Source organism: Pteropus vampyrus, unplaced genomic scaffold, assembly GCF_000151845.1.
Source record: "Pteropus vampyrus isolate Shadow unplaced genomic scaffold, Pvam_2.0 Scaffold72, whole genome shotgun sequence".
NCBI classification, from domain to species: Eukaryota; Metazoa; Chordata; class Mammalia; order Chiroptera; family Pteropodidae; genus Pteropus; species Pteropus vampyrus.
Window position 1 is genome coordinate 1809474 of NW_011888853.1, and position 17661 is coordinate 1827134.

The following is a 17661-nucleotide window of genomic DNA, read 5'->3' on the forward strand; positions in this document are numbered from 1 at the left end:
AGGTGGTCCCGCCCACCGGCGCCCTGCGGCCCGCCTCCCCTCCACGCCGGGGTTTCGGGCTGGTCCCCGCCGCCCGCCCCGGTGTCCTGGCGCCTCCACCGCGGGCGGGTCGAGCCGCAGGAAGCTGCGCTCGGCGGGAGTGGAGCCGCGGGTGCGTTGGGCCCGTGCTAGTCGGTGAGCAGGCTCCCCAGGCCCCCCACGTCCCCCCGCCGGGGTCCCGTCCGCGCCGTCGGGGTCCCGTCCCGTCCTGGGCCTCCCGGGCCCCTTCCCGCTTGTCGGGGGTGAGGATCCAGAAAAGCCTTTTTGTCCCTGTCTTGAGCTGCCCCAGCCTGGGGGAGGGGGTCTCTCCAGAGCGACTCCCTGCCCTGCACAGCCTGGGAGATGAGGAGTCGGGCACCACCCAAGGCCTGGCGTGACATCTGCACGCGGGCTCCGCCTGGACGTCCTAGAAGCCCCACCCAGAGGCGATCGGTCCTGCTGAGGGTCGGAAGCCGAGTGGAAACTAGATCCGGAACGGCAGGGACGGAGCCGGGTGACAAGAGGTCATGAAGTTCTGTCGCCTGTCTCATCCCCTTTCCAGGCTTGGGTTTAGCCGGCCCCTGAGGGGAATGTGGAGCAGGTTTAGGGGCAGAGGAGGAGAGGGTGACTTGCCCCCAGCTCACCGACCTCAGGAATGCCTCCTTGCTTCCGGTGGCCCAGCCAGGTGCAGGGATTTGAGGGTTTGTCAGCCCCAAGCTCAAGTTGACTCTTGCAGCTCTCCTGCCTAGACTAGAGGGAGCCCTACTGCTGCCTGTCCTGTGTCCTGGGGTCCAGGCCGGGTTCCTGCCTGGCAGGGAGTCCGGCGAGCGTCTGCCTGTGGCTCCGTCCTTTCGCCATTCTCGGGCTCGTGGTTTCTCCTTTTTCACTCACTGATTCTCCCACCATGGAAAGAGAGCAGGGGAGAGGAAGAGAGAGAAGGGGCCCCTCCACTCTACACACCAGCCCGGTAACCCCAAACCCCGGCACGAGAGCATCCGCTCACCCTTTTAACCAGACCCGCAAGCTCGGAGGGGCAGGGAAAGGATTCCGAGGGCCCAGTGAGGCCTCCGTCATCAGATGGGAAGCCCTGAAAACAGACCAGGGGCTATGGGATGGTGGGAGGACGAGAAATGTCACCTTGGCATTGTCGGCAGCTCCTGTGGACAGGAAGCGAGAGCAAGGTGTCTCCAGTCCCCTCTCCCTCCTTGCCCCAACCATGCACCAGGCAGTGATCATGACTCATGGTTCCCAGTACGAAGGAAAGACCACTTTACCCCCGAGGCAGAGGCGAAGCAGGAACCCCCAGCCCCATCTCTTCTCTGCTCTGCTTGAGTCTTCTGGAATGGACTCACCTGCCGGGAGGCTGGGTCACCCTTGGTCCTGGGCTTGCCTGCTTTCTGGGGAACACAGGTGGGTCACATTAAATTATCTGCTGTGCTCTGCCAGAGGCTGGGTGGGGGTGTATAAACAGGTCCTTGCTTATAGTGTCAAAGGGAGTGGAAAACACTATTAAGGAAAGAAAAACGGGAAGGGGGCCTAGCCCAGCCTGGGGTTGGGGTCAAGGTAGCTTCCTGTGGGTGCTTCTAGGGCTGAATCTTGAAGGACCAATCAGACTTCTCTCTGGCCGAGTTCCTGTATGGGGGGCAGGGGCAGGAGGGCAGCTTATTCGGTGACTGGGCTGGAGGACCAACTGGACATAAAGGCTCCATGTGTGACCTGGGAGTTGCTGGGAGTATGGGCGGGGGGTTCGGGGGGGCTCTCATGGAAGGCAGAGTGTGCAGGGGAGGCAGCGGGCAAGAGAGGACAAGTGCTCAGGGCTTCCCGGGCTCAGTTTGTCCCAGGAAGCTGGAGAGAGGAGGAGCCATGAAGAGCCAGGCCCACTGAAAGTTTTAGGAGGGAAAGTGGGTGCAGAGTCCTGGACATAGTCCCCAAAGGGGCTGCCCAGAGAAGTAGCTGCTGAGAAGGACACTAAAGAGACCTCTCAGTGGAGAGGCAGGACAAGAAGGAACAAGAAGGGACCAGACCCGGGGGTGGGGACTGGGCTGGGGTCCAGCTCTAAGGCCCCGCTTTGTGGCTCTTCTCCAATCTCTCCTCCCCGCTGCCTCTGGTTTGGTGACAGCATTCTGCTGGAAACCTTCAGGTTCCCAGAGCTTGGGAGTGCCAGGGGTGGGGCCACAGTGGAGAGAAGAGCAGGAGGAAGTGAGGGCAGCAGAGGAAGGCAGGTGGCCCTTCTGGGAGGAAGAAGGGAAAGTGGCAAGTCCTTGAAGGTTGAGGGGCTGGGATGTATTAGGGAGGAGGGGCGAGCTATGGAGAAGGGTGTGGAGACTTGACATTCAGGTCACCGTAGAGAGGATCAGGTGACATTGGTGGCCTTTCCATTTGCTGAGGGAACAGAAATCCTGGAAGGGGCAAGAGCCAGTTTGCTGGAGGAGCCATATCTAAGGTTTGCCGGAGCCTGGAGCTAGGCCAAGGGGATCGGGGTTGAGGGGCTCTCTAGGGGCAGTGTCACAAGCAGGAGCCAGGAGGGGAAGAGGTGCTCCTGCCCCACCCATGGGGCTCAAGGTCACACACACGCGCGCACACACACACACACACACACATTCCTGAGGCTGGGATGGATGAATCGCTTCCCTTGGCAGGACTGTGCCCCAAGAAGAGATTAGAGCATGTGAAGGAGGCATTTTAGGGTGGATCCAGCTTAGGTGCTGTTTTAAAGCTCCTGGACCTGGGGGAAAGGTGTGGATTGCTGGGCTTGGCAGGAAGAAGGGGTTTCATATTTCTGAGAGCTTCCTGAGTCTCCATGGATCATCCCTGGACCTGGGGCTAAAAGGAGGGAGGCTGTGAGAACAGTAGCTCATGGAACCCTTGGCTTCACTGGGGCAAAGGCTGCTCCCTCTGCCTGCTGAGCCTGGAGACCTGAGAGCGGGTGAGGTCTGAGGGCACTGGGGAGAGCCAGGATGGAGGGGTCTGGAAAGGGGCTCTGCATTTGGGGAGAGTGCCTTGGGGCTTCGAGACCTGGTTATGGCAATTTCTTTGACAAGGGAGAATGGCCTGGTGGTGGCAAGGAACTGAGACAGGACTTAGCCAAAGATGTCTGTGTAGCATGTGTTTGTCTGCGTGCATGTTTGTATGTCTCTGGGCTTGCCTGTAGGTGTTTATGGAAGTGTGTATTTGTGTATGTATATGTGTGTGTGTGTGTGTGTGTGTGTCTTGGTATGTGTCCATGGGTGGCTGTGTATATATCTGTGAGCGTGTACGTATTTGTGTGGACCTCTGTATGTATGTGTGTTTTGTATGTGTGTGGTGGGTGTACTCAGAGAAGCCCTTGCAAATGCTAGATCATTATTCTTCTGCATGATTGTCGAACTTGACTCTCGGCCATGACTCCTTGTAAAAGGAGTGTTTTAGGGTGATTTGAGGGCTTCCAGATAAGACCTCTGCCTTCTCCTTGAAAGCCGCTTGTTTGGTGCCTTTGTTAAGTTGTTCTGTGTACACTCCTTGGCTGCACCCAGCACTGGCTTGCTTACCTTGGCCTTCACAGCTATACTGACAGTGAACTTCACTGTTAATGTAGCACTTCGAAAGTCTGTGTGCCAGAAGCCTAGTTGTGAATGTTTGAAAATGTATCCGAGTGTGCCTGTGGGGACAGTGGGACTGCACTGGCTCTAGAGACCTACTCCATTCTATAAGCAATGGCTGAGCGCTGGCTGCGTGTGGGACCCGAGGCTGGGCCGGGAAGTCCTATCTACTGTTTACCAAGTGATGTTAGACCAGAAAGCATTCCACTCACTGCCTGTTCCACCGATTGCTCACCACTGTCGCTCCTGTCAGGCTAGCTCTGAGAAGTGGGTGAAAAGAGATGCCAAGGCCAACATGTGGGCCTCTGGCCACCTCCCAGCGGGTAGTGCTCCTCCGTGACTGGGTGCTGGGGCAAGAGGAAGGGAGGCTTTCAGCCGCCCAGGAAAGGCGGCAGGTGAGCCGGTGGAGGGCTGGCAGTGCTATTCTGTCCCCTCCCCAGGCAGCCCAGGCAGTGGTAGCAGTGGCGGTGAGGCCTGAGGCCGTGGCCACAGCGTTCCTAGCAGAGGATGCCCCAGGCCCTGGAGCGTGCAGAGGGCGGCTGGGCCTGGGTGGTCCTGCTGGCCACTATGGTGACACAGGGCCTCACCCTGGGCTTCCCCACGTGCATCGGCATCTTCTTCACTGACCTGCAGCATGAGTTCCAGGCCAGCAACAGCGAGACCTCCTGGATCCCCTCCATCCTGACGGCCATGCTCCACGCAGGTGGTAAGCAGCCCGAAGAGGGGCCCAGGGAGGGATAAGGAAGAGCCTGGGGTGGGGAGGAAGCCACAACCTCCATGGCCCCCTGGGTCCCTCTTGTGGAGGCCATAGGCTTTACCTTTCTGGGTGAATTCTTAAGATTTCCCCTGGTTTCAGCACGGCCCGCCCTGCTGGTAGGAATCTAGGTAGGCTGGGCTGGGCTGGGCTGCGGTGGGCTGGGCTGGGCTGCAAAGAGGTAAAAGCCTAGAGGCACCTGAGATGCAAACTCAGTCCTCTCAGTGGCCGTTGAAGGATGGATCCAGACTGTAGGCATGGCACACAGCACAGACTGGAAAAGGAGCGGCTTCGGGTCCAGCCGGACGATCACTCTGAACCTCAAATGGGAGTAAAGCCCAGCATCCTTTCACCTCCCACACGAAAGGGGGCTCAAGGAAGACACCAGCAGCAAGTTGGGGGCAGGGCAAGAGCCCCATCTCTCACCAGGAAGTGGGGGGGGGCCGAGTTGCAAGGGCTGGGGAAATAAATAGAGGGAAGGCAGCTCCTCCCATTTCCTGGTTGGCTCCTGCAGAAATGTGACCACCTCACTCTGACCCCAACAATAGGGAAAGGCCAGAAGCTTCCCAGGAGCTCTCCAGACAGTGGCCTCCATGGGGGCCTGGTCTGCTGCATGGAGGTTTGCTGGCCTTAGCTGAGCCCATAGCCCTGCCGACTTTCTCCCATTCCCCACACCCGGCAGCGGCAGTCTGCTAGTTATTCCAGGTCCTTCCCTCAAATTAGGAGGGAGGTCAGACTGGGATAGGTGCCGACCTTCTGTGATGAACCTTGAACCTGCCACTCGAGGTGTCGGCTCACAGCAAAGGGAAAGGCCAGTCTTGTCCCAGACCCCATGACCTTTTTGCCACAAGGTCGAGGCAGAAGCGGGGATCTCAGATGGTTCCAACTAGAGAGCGGTCTGGGCCAGGGGCTGGGAGTTGGGCATCCAGTGGGGTTCCCCAGTCCGCAGCCAGCTTTAGATTCGCCATCCCCTAACAGGCTCCTTAATGTAACGTCTCAATCGGCTTGGGACTCCTGTCTGTCCCCTCTGTCTTTCTCACATACACACACACACCTGTAGCCTGTGCTCATTCAGACTATGGTAGAATTTTAAACTTGAAAGTATCATTGATCCTAAGTGAGCGCGTGCGCGCGTGCACACACACACACACACACACACACACACACACACACACACTTTAGAGATGAGGAAAACGAACAAATACACAGTATAAGGCCTGCTCAAGGTTGCAGAATGAGTTCAGGGCAGAAGCAACACCCCAGCCAAAGAAAAGCTCTGTCTCCCAGCACTGCACCCCAGCACCCTCAGCTACCACAGCTAAGCTGGCACCTGTCCCAGCCACCACTCCTAATTCCATGACTCAGGGCCAATATCACCTTTCCAGGTCAAAGTATGGGGGTAGGGAAGATATGTGGGTCAGTGGTCAAGTTCACTCCGTAGCTTCCCCTCTCCCTCTACAGCTGCCTCTGCTTGATTATCTCTGAGGGCGGGCTGCTCACTTCCTCCGTCACTCCCATACTCATACTGGCTCACACTCACACTTCCCCTCCCTGCTCTAAGCACACACACGCAAATTGCGTGCACACACACACCTTCCCTGTCCCCTTGGCTGCGCTTGGCAGAGTAACTGTGGAGCGGTTCCATTACATGTACTTGGGGGGCAGGGCGCTCAGTGCATGGGGCCCTGCGAGGTGTTGACTCCTCTGGGTCTGTGCCGGTAAGAAAGCCACTCAGGGCGAGGCCGGGATGGAAGAAAACAGGCCCCTCTCCACCAGGAGCTGCACACCAGTGAGAGACTCTGGTGGTGGTTAGAGGCGATGGGGGAGGGAAGAGGGTATCTCACCCAGTTTTTTCCAGAGACCAGTGCAAAGGGGTGCAGAGCGGCCGAGGGCCCCAGCTTCCCACTCTAGACAGGTGGCGGGATGGAGGGAGGGCTGTGGGTAAGAGCAGGGGCTGGAGATGCTCCCCACGATTTAGATGCCCAAGACCCCCACCCTCTCAGGCCAACCCCCAGAGAGAAGCATCCACCTGGGTCATAAGCCAATCTTGTTTCACCCGTATGGAAGTGACCTCAGGTCAGGGCAGCAAAGGGCCTCTGGGGATCCTTGTCTGGGTCAAACAGAACAACGCAGCACCTCACTCGCAGCTGGTCAGTCATCACCCAGTCTGATCCCTCACTCTGTCGGGGAGGAAACTGAGGCACAGAGGGGGCTCAGTCTTGCTTGGGCTCCACGGCTCGTCCATGGCAGGGCAGGCATCAGAATCCAGGGCCGCAGGCTCTAGGGCTTATGCCCTTTGAGCCTCCTGGCTAGTTCCTGCTGGAGTCCCCTCCCAGCCTCACACTCCCTTCCGTCCAGAGCTCGACAGTCAGCTGCCACTGCTGGCTGGCTCCTCATCCCTGCCCCCCCTGCCTCTACACCACAGGACCCCTGTGCAGCATCCTGGTGGGACGCTTTGGCTGCCGAGTGACAGCAATGCTGGGGGGGGTGCTGGCCAGCCTGGGCATGGTGGCTGGCTCCTTTTGCCACACCCTCAACCAGCTGTACTTTGCAGTAGGATTCATCTCAGGTGAGTGTCATTCCATTTCAAGAATTACTGAGCACCTGCTAAAAAGTGCCAGGCACAAGTGAACCGGGCAGGCGAAGCTCATGGGGCTCCTTACGTGAGGGAGCACGTGAGGGAGAGAGACAATGAACAGATAAATAAGAAGGATTATTTCTGATCCTGACAAGTGCATGAGAAGACAGGACAGCTGATGTGATTGTGTCCTGGCTCGGAGTGGTGATGGGCAGAGATTAAACAAGTAAAAAGGTAGAATATCTAGAATACCCAGCACAAAAGGTAAGGTAGGGTCATGGGACGAGGTTGCTGTTTTTAACTGGGCGGTCAGAGAAGGCCTCGCCGAAAAGGTGACTGGAGGTGGGGGCGTCTGCCACCAGGCTCTCTGGGGAAGAGCATTCCAGGCAGAGACAACAGCAAGTGTAAAGGTCCTGTGCCAAGGAGCAGTGAGGTGGCCAGCAGGATAGAGGGGCACACATAAGGGGTCAGTGGGTGGAGTGGAGGCTGGATGGGGGTTCAGGTGTAGTGAGATGGGAAGCCATTTGATGGGTTCAGGCAGCTGAGTGATTATCATCATCTGACCACTATCTGTAAAGTGCCAATCCAGCTATGGTATTGAGAATACACCGTAGGGGGCTAAGCCAGGGATGGGAGAACAGGTAGAGACATGGTCATAACCAAGCATGAGGTGGTTGTACCTTAAACCAAGGCAGTAGGACGGAGGTGACGAGAAGTGGCCGCGTTCAGGAATGCACACGAGGTGCAGAGAAGCGTTCGGGATGACCCAAGGTTCCAAAAGCCAAGAAGGAGGACACCAAGGCTTTTTGCCCTGAGCCGCTAGAATAATGAATTTGCCGCTAATGGGGGAGGAGCAGGTTTGCAGGAAAGATGGGACGCTCGGGTGTAGATGCATTCAGCCTGGAGTTCAGGGAGCAGGCCACGAGCTGGAGCGAGCCGCTGGAGCATCGACGAGATGGCTGGCGTTCCAGTCTCGAGATGAGGTGTCACCCTGCTGTCACTAAGGGAACGAGGGAGGACTAAGCCCCCAGGACACTCCAGTGTTGAGTACTCTAGGCAGGAAGAAGTGACGAGAGAGGTAGAAGAACCAAAAGGGTGGAGTTTTTCAAGGAAGCGAGTGAAGAAAGGTCGATATGGGGAGGGAACGGTCAACCCTGTGAAGCCACCGACGACGGGTCAGATCTAGTGGAGACGTTGGATTTGGCAAGTGCAAGTTTGTGACCTTGGTAAGAGCAATTCTGGAGCAGGGATGGGGGTGAAAGTCTGACCGGAATAGGTCCAACGGAGAACGGGAGGAGGGAAATTGGAGCCAGCTGAGATAAACGATACTCCCAAGAAATTTTGATGGAAGGGAGCAGAGAAATGGGCCGAGACCCAGAAGAGACCATGGGTCAAGAAAGGGTTTGTCTGTTTTTTCCAGCTTTATTGAAATATAATAGACAATTAGTTGCTCGTATCGAGAGGATTTCGTTTTTAATGGGAGAAATAACAATGAAGGAGAACGATCTAGAAAAGAGTAGAAAACGAATGGTGAAGGAAATCGCTGGAGGAATATGCCTTCGAGTGGAGGGTTGGCCTTGACCGGGAGCAAGGACGTCCATCACCACAGGTGGAAAGGCAGGCAGTCAGCTGGGAGTGAGGGGGCGGGGTGGTGAGGATGAGGATGAAGGCCCAGGGTTCATCCAGGAGGTGGCAGAGAAAATGGGCGAGGGACCCGTAGTGGCATCACGGGTAACCCGGGGCCTGCCTGAGACCAGTGGTCGTGGGTGTTTGTGAGCTTTCTCTCTGGCATGTTCAGCTGTGTGGGGACAGGCACAGAGTGGGGGGGGAGGTAGCATCTGAGCTGAGTCGGGAGAGGAAAGTTCGGGCGAAGCATACTCCAGGCAGAGGGAACAGCAAGTGCACAGGTCCCGAGCTAGGGAGCAGCTTGACATCCAGAGGAAGAGAAAGAAGCTGATGCATCTGGATCCCAGTGAGTGACAGGGAGAGTGACCTGAGATGCTGCCCAAGAGGTGGCCAGGAGCCAGAACGTGCCAAGCCTTCTGAAGCATAGCGAAATACTTTGGCTTTTTTCCTAGGTGTGATGGGAAGTCTCTAGAAGGCGTTAAGCAGGGGAGAGACTTAATTTGATTTCGTTTTTTAAAGATCACCCAGGTGCCGTGCCAAGAGGACGGCTGTGCGTCCCTGGCGGCCTTGAGAGGGCAGATCTGGAGGGGCGAGATGCTTCTAGGGAGGGAGCAGGCTGAGTCCACCTTAATCCCAGGGGACCTGGAGGTGGATCTAGTCTAGAAGGGAGGGACGGCAGACGTGGGACACAACCCCGTGCCCCTGCTGGGACTGCTGGGAGGCCCCGGAACGCCCTCGAGCAGCTCTCCCCTCTCCAACCACAGGCCTGGGCATGTGCTTTAGCTTCCAGTCGACCATCATCGTGCTGAGCTTCTACTTCAACCGCCGGCGGGTGCTGGCCAACGCATTGGCCTCGGTGGGCGTCTCCCTGGGCATCACGCTCTGGCCGCTGCTCGCCCGCTACCTCCTGGAGAACCTGGGCTGGAGGGGCACCTTCTTCGTCTTCGGTGGGGTTTTTCTCCACTGCTGTGTCTGCGGGGCCATCCTGAGGCCCGTGGCCACCAGTGCGGCTGCTGAAACCAGAGAAAGACCCCCTCCACCTCCCAAGACACCCACTCGCAGCTGCCTGGCAGCGTGTGGCTGGGCCCTCCAGCGCCACCTGGGCTTTGACATCTTCTGGCACAATGCAGGCTATCGCGTGTTCACGCTGGGTGTCATGTGGATGATCCTGGGTTTCCCGCTGCCACATGTCTTCTTGGTGCCGTATGCCATGCGTCATGGGGTGGACGAGCACAGGGCGGCCCTGCTCATCTCCATCATCGGCTTTAGCAACATCTTCCTTCGGCCCATGGCTGGGCTGCTGGCAGGCCGGCAGGACTTTGCTGGCCACCGCAAGTACCTGTTCAGCCTGGCAATCCTGCTCAATGGGCTCACCAACCTGGTGTGCACAGCGTCGGCCGACTTCCGGGTGCTGGTGGGCTACTGCCTGGTGTACAGCGTGTCCATGAGCGGAATTGGTGCCCTCCTCTTCCAGGTCCTCATGGACGTCGTGTCCATGGATCAGTTCTCCAGGGCCCTGGGTCTCTGTACCATCCTGGAGAGTATCTCCATCCTCGTCTCCCCCCCAGTCGCTGGTGAGGCCCGGGAGGGAGGGCGGCCAGGAGTGCCAGGGTGTAGGCTGGGCGGGCAGGGTACAGAGGTAGGACAAAGGGAACAATCTAGACAGATATGGGCCCCATCCTATGTCCTAGGGGTAGGAACTTGGAATCTGTGATTATCCCAAGCACCCCAGGAGACTGGCTATAGATTGTTCCCCAGCTGGCAACTCAGGATAGGAAAGTTCAAAGTAAGGGCTTGTGTACCAGACTTACTGTCTGTCTTCTTCCTCCCTGTATTCTTCTGTTTCTTATCGGCAAAGTGGGGATGATAATAGAATCTACCTGGTAGGCTTGTTGTGAGGATCACAAGTTATACAGTAAAGGGCTTAGTAGAGAAGCTGGCACAGAGTAGGCGCTATGCACGGGCTTGCTATTATTAACATCCTGGTTGTCCGACTTCCTGCCTGTGGGACTCAGGCAAGTCATTTTCCTTCTCTGAGCCGCAATATCATCTGCAAAATGCAGAAAAGAATACCTGCCATAACCATCGTTTCACCTGTGTCAGTCACTGGGTACATGTGGCTGGTGACGGAGACTTCCCTTCTGGTGGTTTGTGGTCACGATGGTGACTTGTGTCACGAGGGAAATGTACAGATAGGGAAGCAGAGCTGCACGGGAGAGGGCTTGCTGGGCATTCAGAGCAAAAGGGAAGGTTCACAAAGCCCTTGGGGGGCAGTCCATGGACAACACGTAGCGGCAGTTATTACAGCAAGAGCGTGGGGACTCTTCCCCTGGGTGCTGAGTTGGCAGTCCCAGTTCCCAAGGGACTTCTCCAAACCAGCAAAGAGAGAGAACTCTCCAGAAGGAGGTATGGGTCCTCCGGCCTCCAGACAGATCCAGACTCCAAAGCCCAGGACATGGCTGAGCAGATACCCCAGACTGCACTGGCCCTTGTCTCTTTGGCTCCCTGCCACCAAGGGTAAGAGAGGCATGCCCTTACGTGCTCTTTGGCCCAGAGACTCTTCCTGGCTGAACCAGAGCAGGTTTAGTGTTTCCTTGCCTGCTTTTCTTGAACACTGTGCCTGCTAAGGGTCTGTCTGGTACACAACCCCTTAGGTGCCAGCCACAATTCCTACTACTGGAGATACAGCAGAGACAGAAATAAAGGCCCGGCTCTCGCAGAGAGCACAGTTTAGCTGAGGGCGGCGGGGGTGGTGGCAGGGGGAGTGCTGGTGGCTCCAGACAGTGGCCTCATTTGCTCTCTGTCCTCCAGGGCTCGTCCTGGACACCACCAACAACAACTTCAGCTATGTTTTCTGCATGTCCAGCTTCTTCCTCATCTCAGCCGGCCTCTTCATGGGTGGCAGCTTCTGCGCCCTGCAGAAGAAGGAGAAGCGGGGCAGGCAGGCCGAGGCGGAAGCAGCTGCCACGGAGGCTGCTCTAGAGCGGGCCCTCACTGTGGAGGGCCCCAGATCTGAGAAGCAGCTGTGCACCGAAGTCATGTACGTGACCAGTGTCTGAGCCCCAGGATCACATGTGTGACAGGCACCTGAGCCCTGAGGGTAGTGAGTAGCCACTGCCTCGGCCCAGGAATGGGGGATGTCTAGCTGCTTCCCCAGGAGGCTTGGTGAAGTGCTACCCAGCGAGCTTGAACCAAAGGTCGGCCAGGCTCTGCATATCAGGACTCAGCCAGGAGCTGGGACCTTGGAGGCTGGCCTCCGAAGACTCAGGGTTGCTTTCAGTGAGCAGAATCCAGGAGCAGGTCCTCCTGACTTTTTTCCTTGGGCGCCAGAGTACTTGGGGCCCAAGAGGGCAAGTCCGAGCCCTGTCATGGCCGGCTCGGTTCAGCTGGCAGCCACTGTTGTTGATGCAACAACTCAACACCCTGGCCCCTCAAGTTCAGCCCGGATACCTCTGTTGTGACTCTGTCCTCCAGCCTCCAGACAGTTCCAGATTCTGAGGCCCTCCTGTCCTCCTTTTTCCCAGTGACCCAGCCCTTGCCCTTAGGGCCGTCTCCAGCATAAATCGCTGGGCCTCACGCTGACTGGAACTTTGGGAAGAAGGGCATTGAGAGAGCATGACCTGCGGCAGTGGAGGGCCACACTGAGGAGCTGGCCTGGATGCAGGGTTTAGGGTTCAGACAGATTAAATGTTGAGTAGAGTTCCCATCCTGGTGTCTGTGCAGAGAACTGGAGGGGAGCCCCTGACTTGGGCCCTAGTATCGGTAAAGTCTGAGGGCCCCCTGCACACTCAGCAGAGCCCACTCCAGGGTCTCCTTCCCTCCTCTGCCCCACCCCGCGTCTTGGCCCGGAAGATTAGTGCTGGGGTTGGGGGAAGCCAGACATCTGACAATGGAGAAGGATTGCTGGGCAGGGCCCAAGGACCTCTGTGGAAACGGAGCTGCTTTTGCAACAGAAGCCCTTTCACTCCCTTCTCCTGCCATTCTCTTCTCCCTGCCGTCAGAGGTCTCAACCTGGGGGCAAGTAGCTGGCTTGGCCAGCTGCCAGTCCAACCCTGCTCCCCATTCTCCTGTGCCTGTAGCCTGGAGGCCAGAACCCCGCCCCCGTCCACCCATACACACTCTTTGCTGGTGCCCTTCTTTGAGGTCATCACCTGGGGGCTGGCTGTCATCAGCTCAGGCTTGTCTCAGCAGGGTACCAACCAAGGGAATGGAAAAATAGTTTTGAATTACACGCAAAAATGTTTCCTGCAGCAGGTTATAAACCCTGTGAATTAATGAAGCAGGAAAACAGGCCTGGAGTGAGTCCTCCTCCCCCACTTCAGTTTGTCCTGCTCACGCCCAGGACCTTGTTTGTTGATTCAGGCTCAACCAGGCTCCAACAAGAAAACCTTATCAGGAGGATTGATTTTATTTTCATGACCCAACTCTAGCCTTTCTCCTCCACATGTCCAGCGGGCGTGAGTAAGCATCCTTGGAGGATAGCCTGTCTTCTCCAGGACCCTGCCATTAGTGCCCCCTTATGGCCTCAGTGGATAATGCAGAGGCAAAGCAAAGGGCTCTGGGCTGGGATAGAGACTTGAGTTCATGTTTAGTTCAGCCACAGTTTGCTATGTGACGCTAGGCAAATTGTTCACCATCTCTGGGCTTTGAAAAAGGAGGATGTTGATCTGGATGAGCTAGTCTCTTCCAGTTTACAGAGTCTTATCCTGAAGACCCTCCCCGCCCTCCCCACTGCCTTCCTGCTCCCCACCCAGTCCTGTGCTTAGCCACCATCCACACTGCACAAGGAAAGCTTGGACACCTCTTACCAATTCCTGTCTCCTTCATCTTAATAGAGTGGAGAAGGAGGAAGTTGGGGCTGGTGGATAGATAAATGATTTTGGTGCTAATAGCCACCGGGCTTGGAAATGTGCATCCCCTAATAGGCCCACTTCCTTGAAACAGATTTCTTTTAAGGAAAAAAAGATATCAGTGAATGTTCAGCATAGGGAATTTGGACCTCACTGCCCCCTGTACAATAGTAATAATCTCTAGGCAGACTGCCTCCAAGAAATATTTATTGAGCATCTACTGTGTGCCAAGGACTGGGCAGAGAGGAGTAAGAATTGGCTGCTGTCCTGAGCACAAAATCAAGGACTGAGAATTCTTTCCCAAGGAGAAGGGCCCCTGAGTCCTTGGGAGGGAACACATGAGAAAGGATGGGTGGCGCATCTGTTTCCAGAACCCACACTTGGCTTATTTTCCGGGAATCCTCTAGAGAGGGTCTGGAGCAGATCCTGAGCAGCACAGGGTGGAGCTCACTTCCATCCTGTCCCCAACCCTTTGCCCCTTTGCTGCTCTGTGTAGCCAAAGGCGGAAAAGCCCCCTGGCCACGTTGGGCTGAGATGTACTTCTACAGGTCACATCAGCTCCCCAAAGAAGCTGGAGGGCCTGGTGAGGGCCCTGGGGCTACTGCCCTCACTGAGCAGTCATAGCACCTAAGCACCCAGATAGTGGTCATAACCATAACCACCGGGTATGCATAGGGCAGGAGCTGACCACAGGGACCCAAGCCCATGTAGGTAGGGCCTATTCCCAATGGGACTATGGCAGGCTGGAGTATGGCAGCCACTCGGCCCTCATACCAGGCCCAGGACCAAAGGCACATGGTCCTTGCCCTCAAGAAGTTCACAGCCCAAGCCTCCTTTACCCTCACATTTTCAAGCACTATGGGACTATGGCAGGACCACCTGCCTCCCTGGCGTTTTATCCCCTGTGCCTACGAGGTATCCATCACACCCCACCTTCCTAAGACGCCCCAAGAAAGAATTGGATCAAGGGGCTTCAGCATTCAGGGCTCCACAACCCAAAAAGCTGCCAAAACGGTACATTCGAGGGAACAGAGGCTCCTATACCCGTCATTGCTGCCTCAGCACTCCCTGTCCACCTGGTTTACAGAGAGCCTTAGAAAGCTCTCGAGACTTTTGGCCAGAGGTAGCGAACTCAGCTCAGGGCTAGGGAGCAGGCGGTGTCAGGCTCACCTGGCTTTTTGGAAAAGCCAACCAGAAGATAGTGTCAAAGGACCTGTATGCGGGGCACAGGGAGTCGAAGCCCATGCTCCAGAAGGGCGTCCCTTGGTCGAGAGGCTGGCCTGTGCCCCCTTGTCAAATGCAAGGGTGTCTGGAGGTGCCTCTGCCTCGAAGCTCCCTACGTGAGCACCGTCTGCGCCAATGAGCTCCTAAAGGCCCTAGAAGTGTTCCTCTATACATATGCAAACTTCTGCCGCGGGCGGGAGCAGTAAGGAGCGAAGCGCACTGCGCACGCGCGCCGAGGCTCGGCGTCGGCCCCGCCCCTCACCCACCTCGGCCCACCCCTTTCCGCCTTCTGGGGCGGAGCTAAGCGCGGCTTCCGCCGGAAGACCGGAGTAGAGCCGAAAATCAAGCCCAGCGTCCTGGGTCCGGCCGCTGCTACTCCGAATTCCAGCGCACGGTCTCGTCCTTGTCTCCCGCGCCCCATATTAGATTTTCACGCCCATCTCTTACAAGGTCCTGATACCCCACCCCAATTCCCCACGTCTTCGTTCCAGCTGCAAATTACTGCAAAATCTGAAGCCATAAAAGGAACCTATTTCCCGCCCCGGTCAGCTCTTGCCCAGACCGGTGGAGGCCCAGTAAGGTTCTCGCCGGGCTTTCTGGCCCCATCTGCCACACTCTCCTACCTGTCCCCCGTGGCCCCTCCGCTGCCCCGACCATGGCCCAGAAGCCAAAGGTAGAGCCCCACGTCGGACGGCTGGGATACCTGCAGGCGCTGGTCACGGAATTCCAGGAGACGGAGAACCAAGGTGAGGGCGACAGAGTGGGAGTCGGGGGACGGGGCAGGGGTCCGGCCGTGACCGGCGCCCGGGACTTGGCTCCAGTGCCGCTTTTCTGCCGCAGACGCCAAGGAGCAAGTCCTGGCCAACCTCGCCAACTTCGCCTATGACCCCAGCAACTACCAGTATCTGCGACAGCTGCAGGTCCTCGATTTATTCCTCGATTCGCTGTCGGAGGAGAATGAGACCCTGGTGGAGTTTGCTATCGGTAAGGATGGGACCAGTCTCCCGGATGCCTGATGGGTCGTGGTGAGATAAGTGAGCTAGGAGTCGTCGGGAAAGGAATCCCTTAGGCAGTCCCCTAGCTGCGGTAGCAGATCTTCGGGATGTCTGTGCCACCTTCGCGGTTCACACATTGTCCAGGTCACAGCTAGTTTGAGTCAGGTCTGGAACTCAAGCTCAGGACTCCCTCTGCGTGTCTACCTTCCCTCCTGCTTAGAGATGAAATTATAAATGAATGGATTGAAGCCACATGGAGGGAAAAAAGTTTAGAGTGTTCTTTTAAACATCTTTACTGTTTTAATATCGAGAAGTAGAGGTGACTTGGAATGGCTTATGGTTCCTGTAGTCGTTATGATCTGAGTGTTGAATTATTCAGTAGACAGATATTTATTGGGCCTGAACTGTGTGAGTAAAGTACTGTTCTAAATGCTGGCAAACAAGTTGGGGTGGGGGAGGTCTTTACCCTCAAGAAACTTACATCCTAGTAGGGGAAGACAGATGGCGAGCAAACAAGCCAAAAGCGAGGTTCTGAAGGAAATAAACAGGGCAGTGAGCTACAGCAGTAGGAGGTAGGGGCTACTTCCGTTTTGGCCATCATGGGAGGGCATTCTAGGCAGAAGCACATTATGCGTGAAGACCCTGAAGCAGGAGGAGCCAAAAGAAAGGCTGATGTGGCAGGATTGTAGTGAGTGGAGCAGAGAGTGGTACAAAATGAGGTTAGAGAGGTGGCAGTACCAGAACTTACAGGGGCTTAGAGTTAGGCCATGAGAAAGAGTTTGGAATGTGTGCTGAGGGCGAACAAATATTTTTTCAGCATGCATCTTTGAAAAATAACATTTCTCAATATAGTGAAAGGAATCTTATCTATGTAGAGAAAGAAAGCTTTAATAATAGTTCTGTTGCCACCAAATAACTGAGTTATGCAAATTTCTCTAATAGTCCTCCAAGAACATTTTTTTACTGGTTTGTATATAAACCAGGAGCCAATCCAGGATCCATGCATTTAATCTGGTTATGTTTCTTAGCTCTCAATTTAATGCATTTAATCTGGTTATGTTTCCTTAGCTCTCAATCTCTCTCTCTCTTTTAAATAAATTTTGTATTTTAGAACAGTTTTGGAAAAATTGCAAAGATAATTCAGAGTTCTTATATGTGCCACGCCCAGTTTCCTTACATTGGTATGATACATTTGTTATAATTAATAAACCAATATTGATGCATTATTATTAACTAAAGTCCATACTTTATTCAGATTTCCTTAGTTTTTCCCTAATGTCTTTTTACTGTTCTAGGATCCCATCCAGGATAGTATAGTACATTTAGTTGTCACGTCTCCTTAGGCTTTTCTGGGCTGTGTCAGTTTCTTAGACTCTTCCTTGTTTTGATAGTTTTGAGGAGCACTGGTCAGGTGTTTTGTAGACTATCCCTCAGTTGGGATTTCTCTGATGTTGTTCTCATGATTAGACTGGGTGATAGGTTTTGGGCAGGGCAACCACAGACGTAAAGTGCCCTTCTCATCACGTCATATCAAAGGTACGTGCTGCCAACGTGACTTATCACTGTTTATGACCTTGGTCACGTGGTGGAGGTAGGGTTTGTCAGGTTTCTCTACTGTAAAGTTACTCTCTCAACCCTCCACCCATGTTGTACTCTTCGGAAGGAAGTCACTACAGAAACAATCTCGTATCTCTCAGTAGACTCTTTTGTTCACAACTCTAATCGTTGAAGGATCCAGACCAGTTCTGCCGAGTGTTCTGCCTTCCATATTGTCTGGTTGTCTCTTTAGGGTGTCATTTAGTTTATTCCGTTGTCCTCTATCCTCTTTATCTCCTATGACTAGAAATTAGATCGAAAGCCTTGATAGAATAAAGTAACACGCTTTTTTTTTTTCTGAATACATCATAAGTGTGATTTAAATTTTTGGAAGACCATCCAGGTCTGCTCCTAACGTTTATGGCAGCTGGAGTATGAATGGGGCCGCCCCTCCTCTCACCACGACAGGTCTCACACACGAGTGTGGACATCCCAGCTCTGT

General features: G+C 55.3%; 2 protein-coding genes across 10 annotated transcripts in view; both read left to right on the forward strand.

Annotated features, from left to right (window-relative positions):
• Positions 1-12648, forward strand: SLC16A5 (solute carrier family 16 member 5). Of its 7 annotated transcripts, none has more exons than XM_023531669.1 (6): positions 1-281; positions 1244-1428; positions 4230-4302; positions 6776-6919; positions 9319-10128; positions 11366-12648. In XM_023531669.1, the coding sequence occupies exons 3-6, from the start codon at positions 4287-4289 to the stop codon at positions 11611-11613; spliced, it is 1218 nt and encodes a 405-aa protein (XP_023387437.1). In that variant the 5' UTR covers positions 1-281; positions 1244-1428; positions 4230-4286; the 3' UTR covers positions 11614-12648. The 7 variants fall into 7 exon arrangements, with proteins under 7 accessions (XP_023387437.1, XP_011360217.1, XP_011360219.1 ...); XM_011361915.2 differs by having other exon boundaries at positions 1173-1428; positions 4037-4302; positions 11366-12646; XM_011361917.2 differs by having other exon boundaries at positions 4037-4302; positions 11366-12646.
• A 2289-nt stretch (positions 12649-14937) lies between these two features.
• Positions 14938-17661, forward strand: part of ARMC7 (armadillo repeat containing 7) — a 16120-nt gene continuing 13396 nt past the window's right edge. For 2 of the 3 annotated variants that reach the window (XM_011361920.2, XM_023531671.1), the window contains exons 1-2: positions 14938-15374; positions 15469-15612. In XM_011361920.2, the coding sequence (XP_011360222.1) occupies positions 15284-15374; positions 15469-15612 (235 nt within the window). In that variant the 5' untranslated portion in view covers positions 14938-15283. The remainder of the gene's footprint in view (positions 15375-15468; positions 15613-17661) is intronic. The other variant, XM_011361922.2, reaches the window with a different exon arrangement.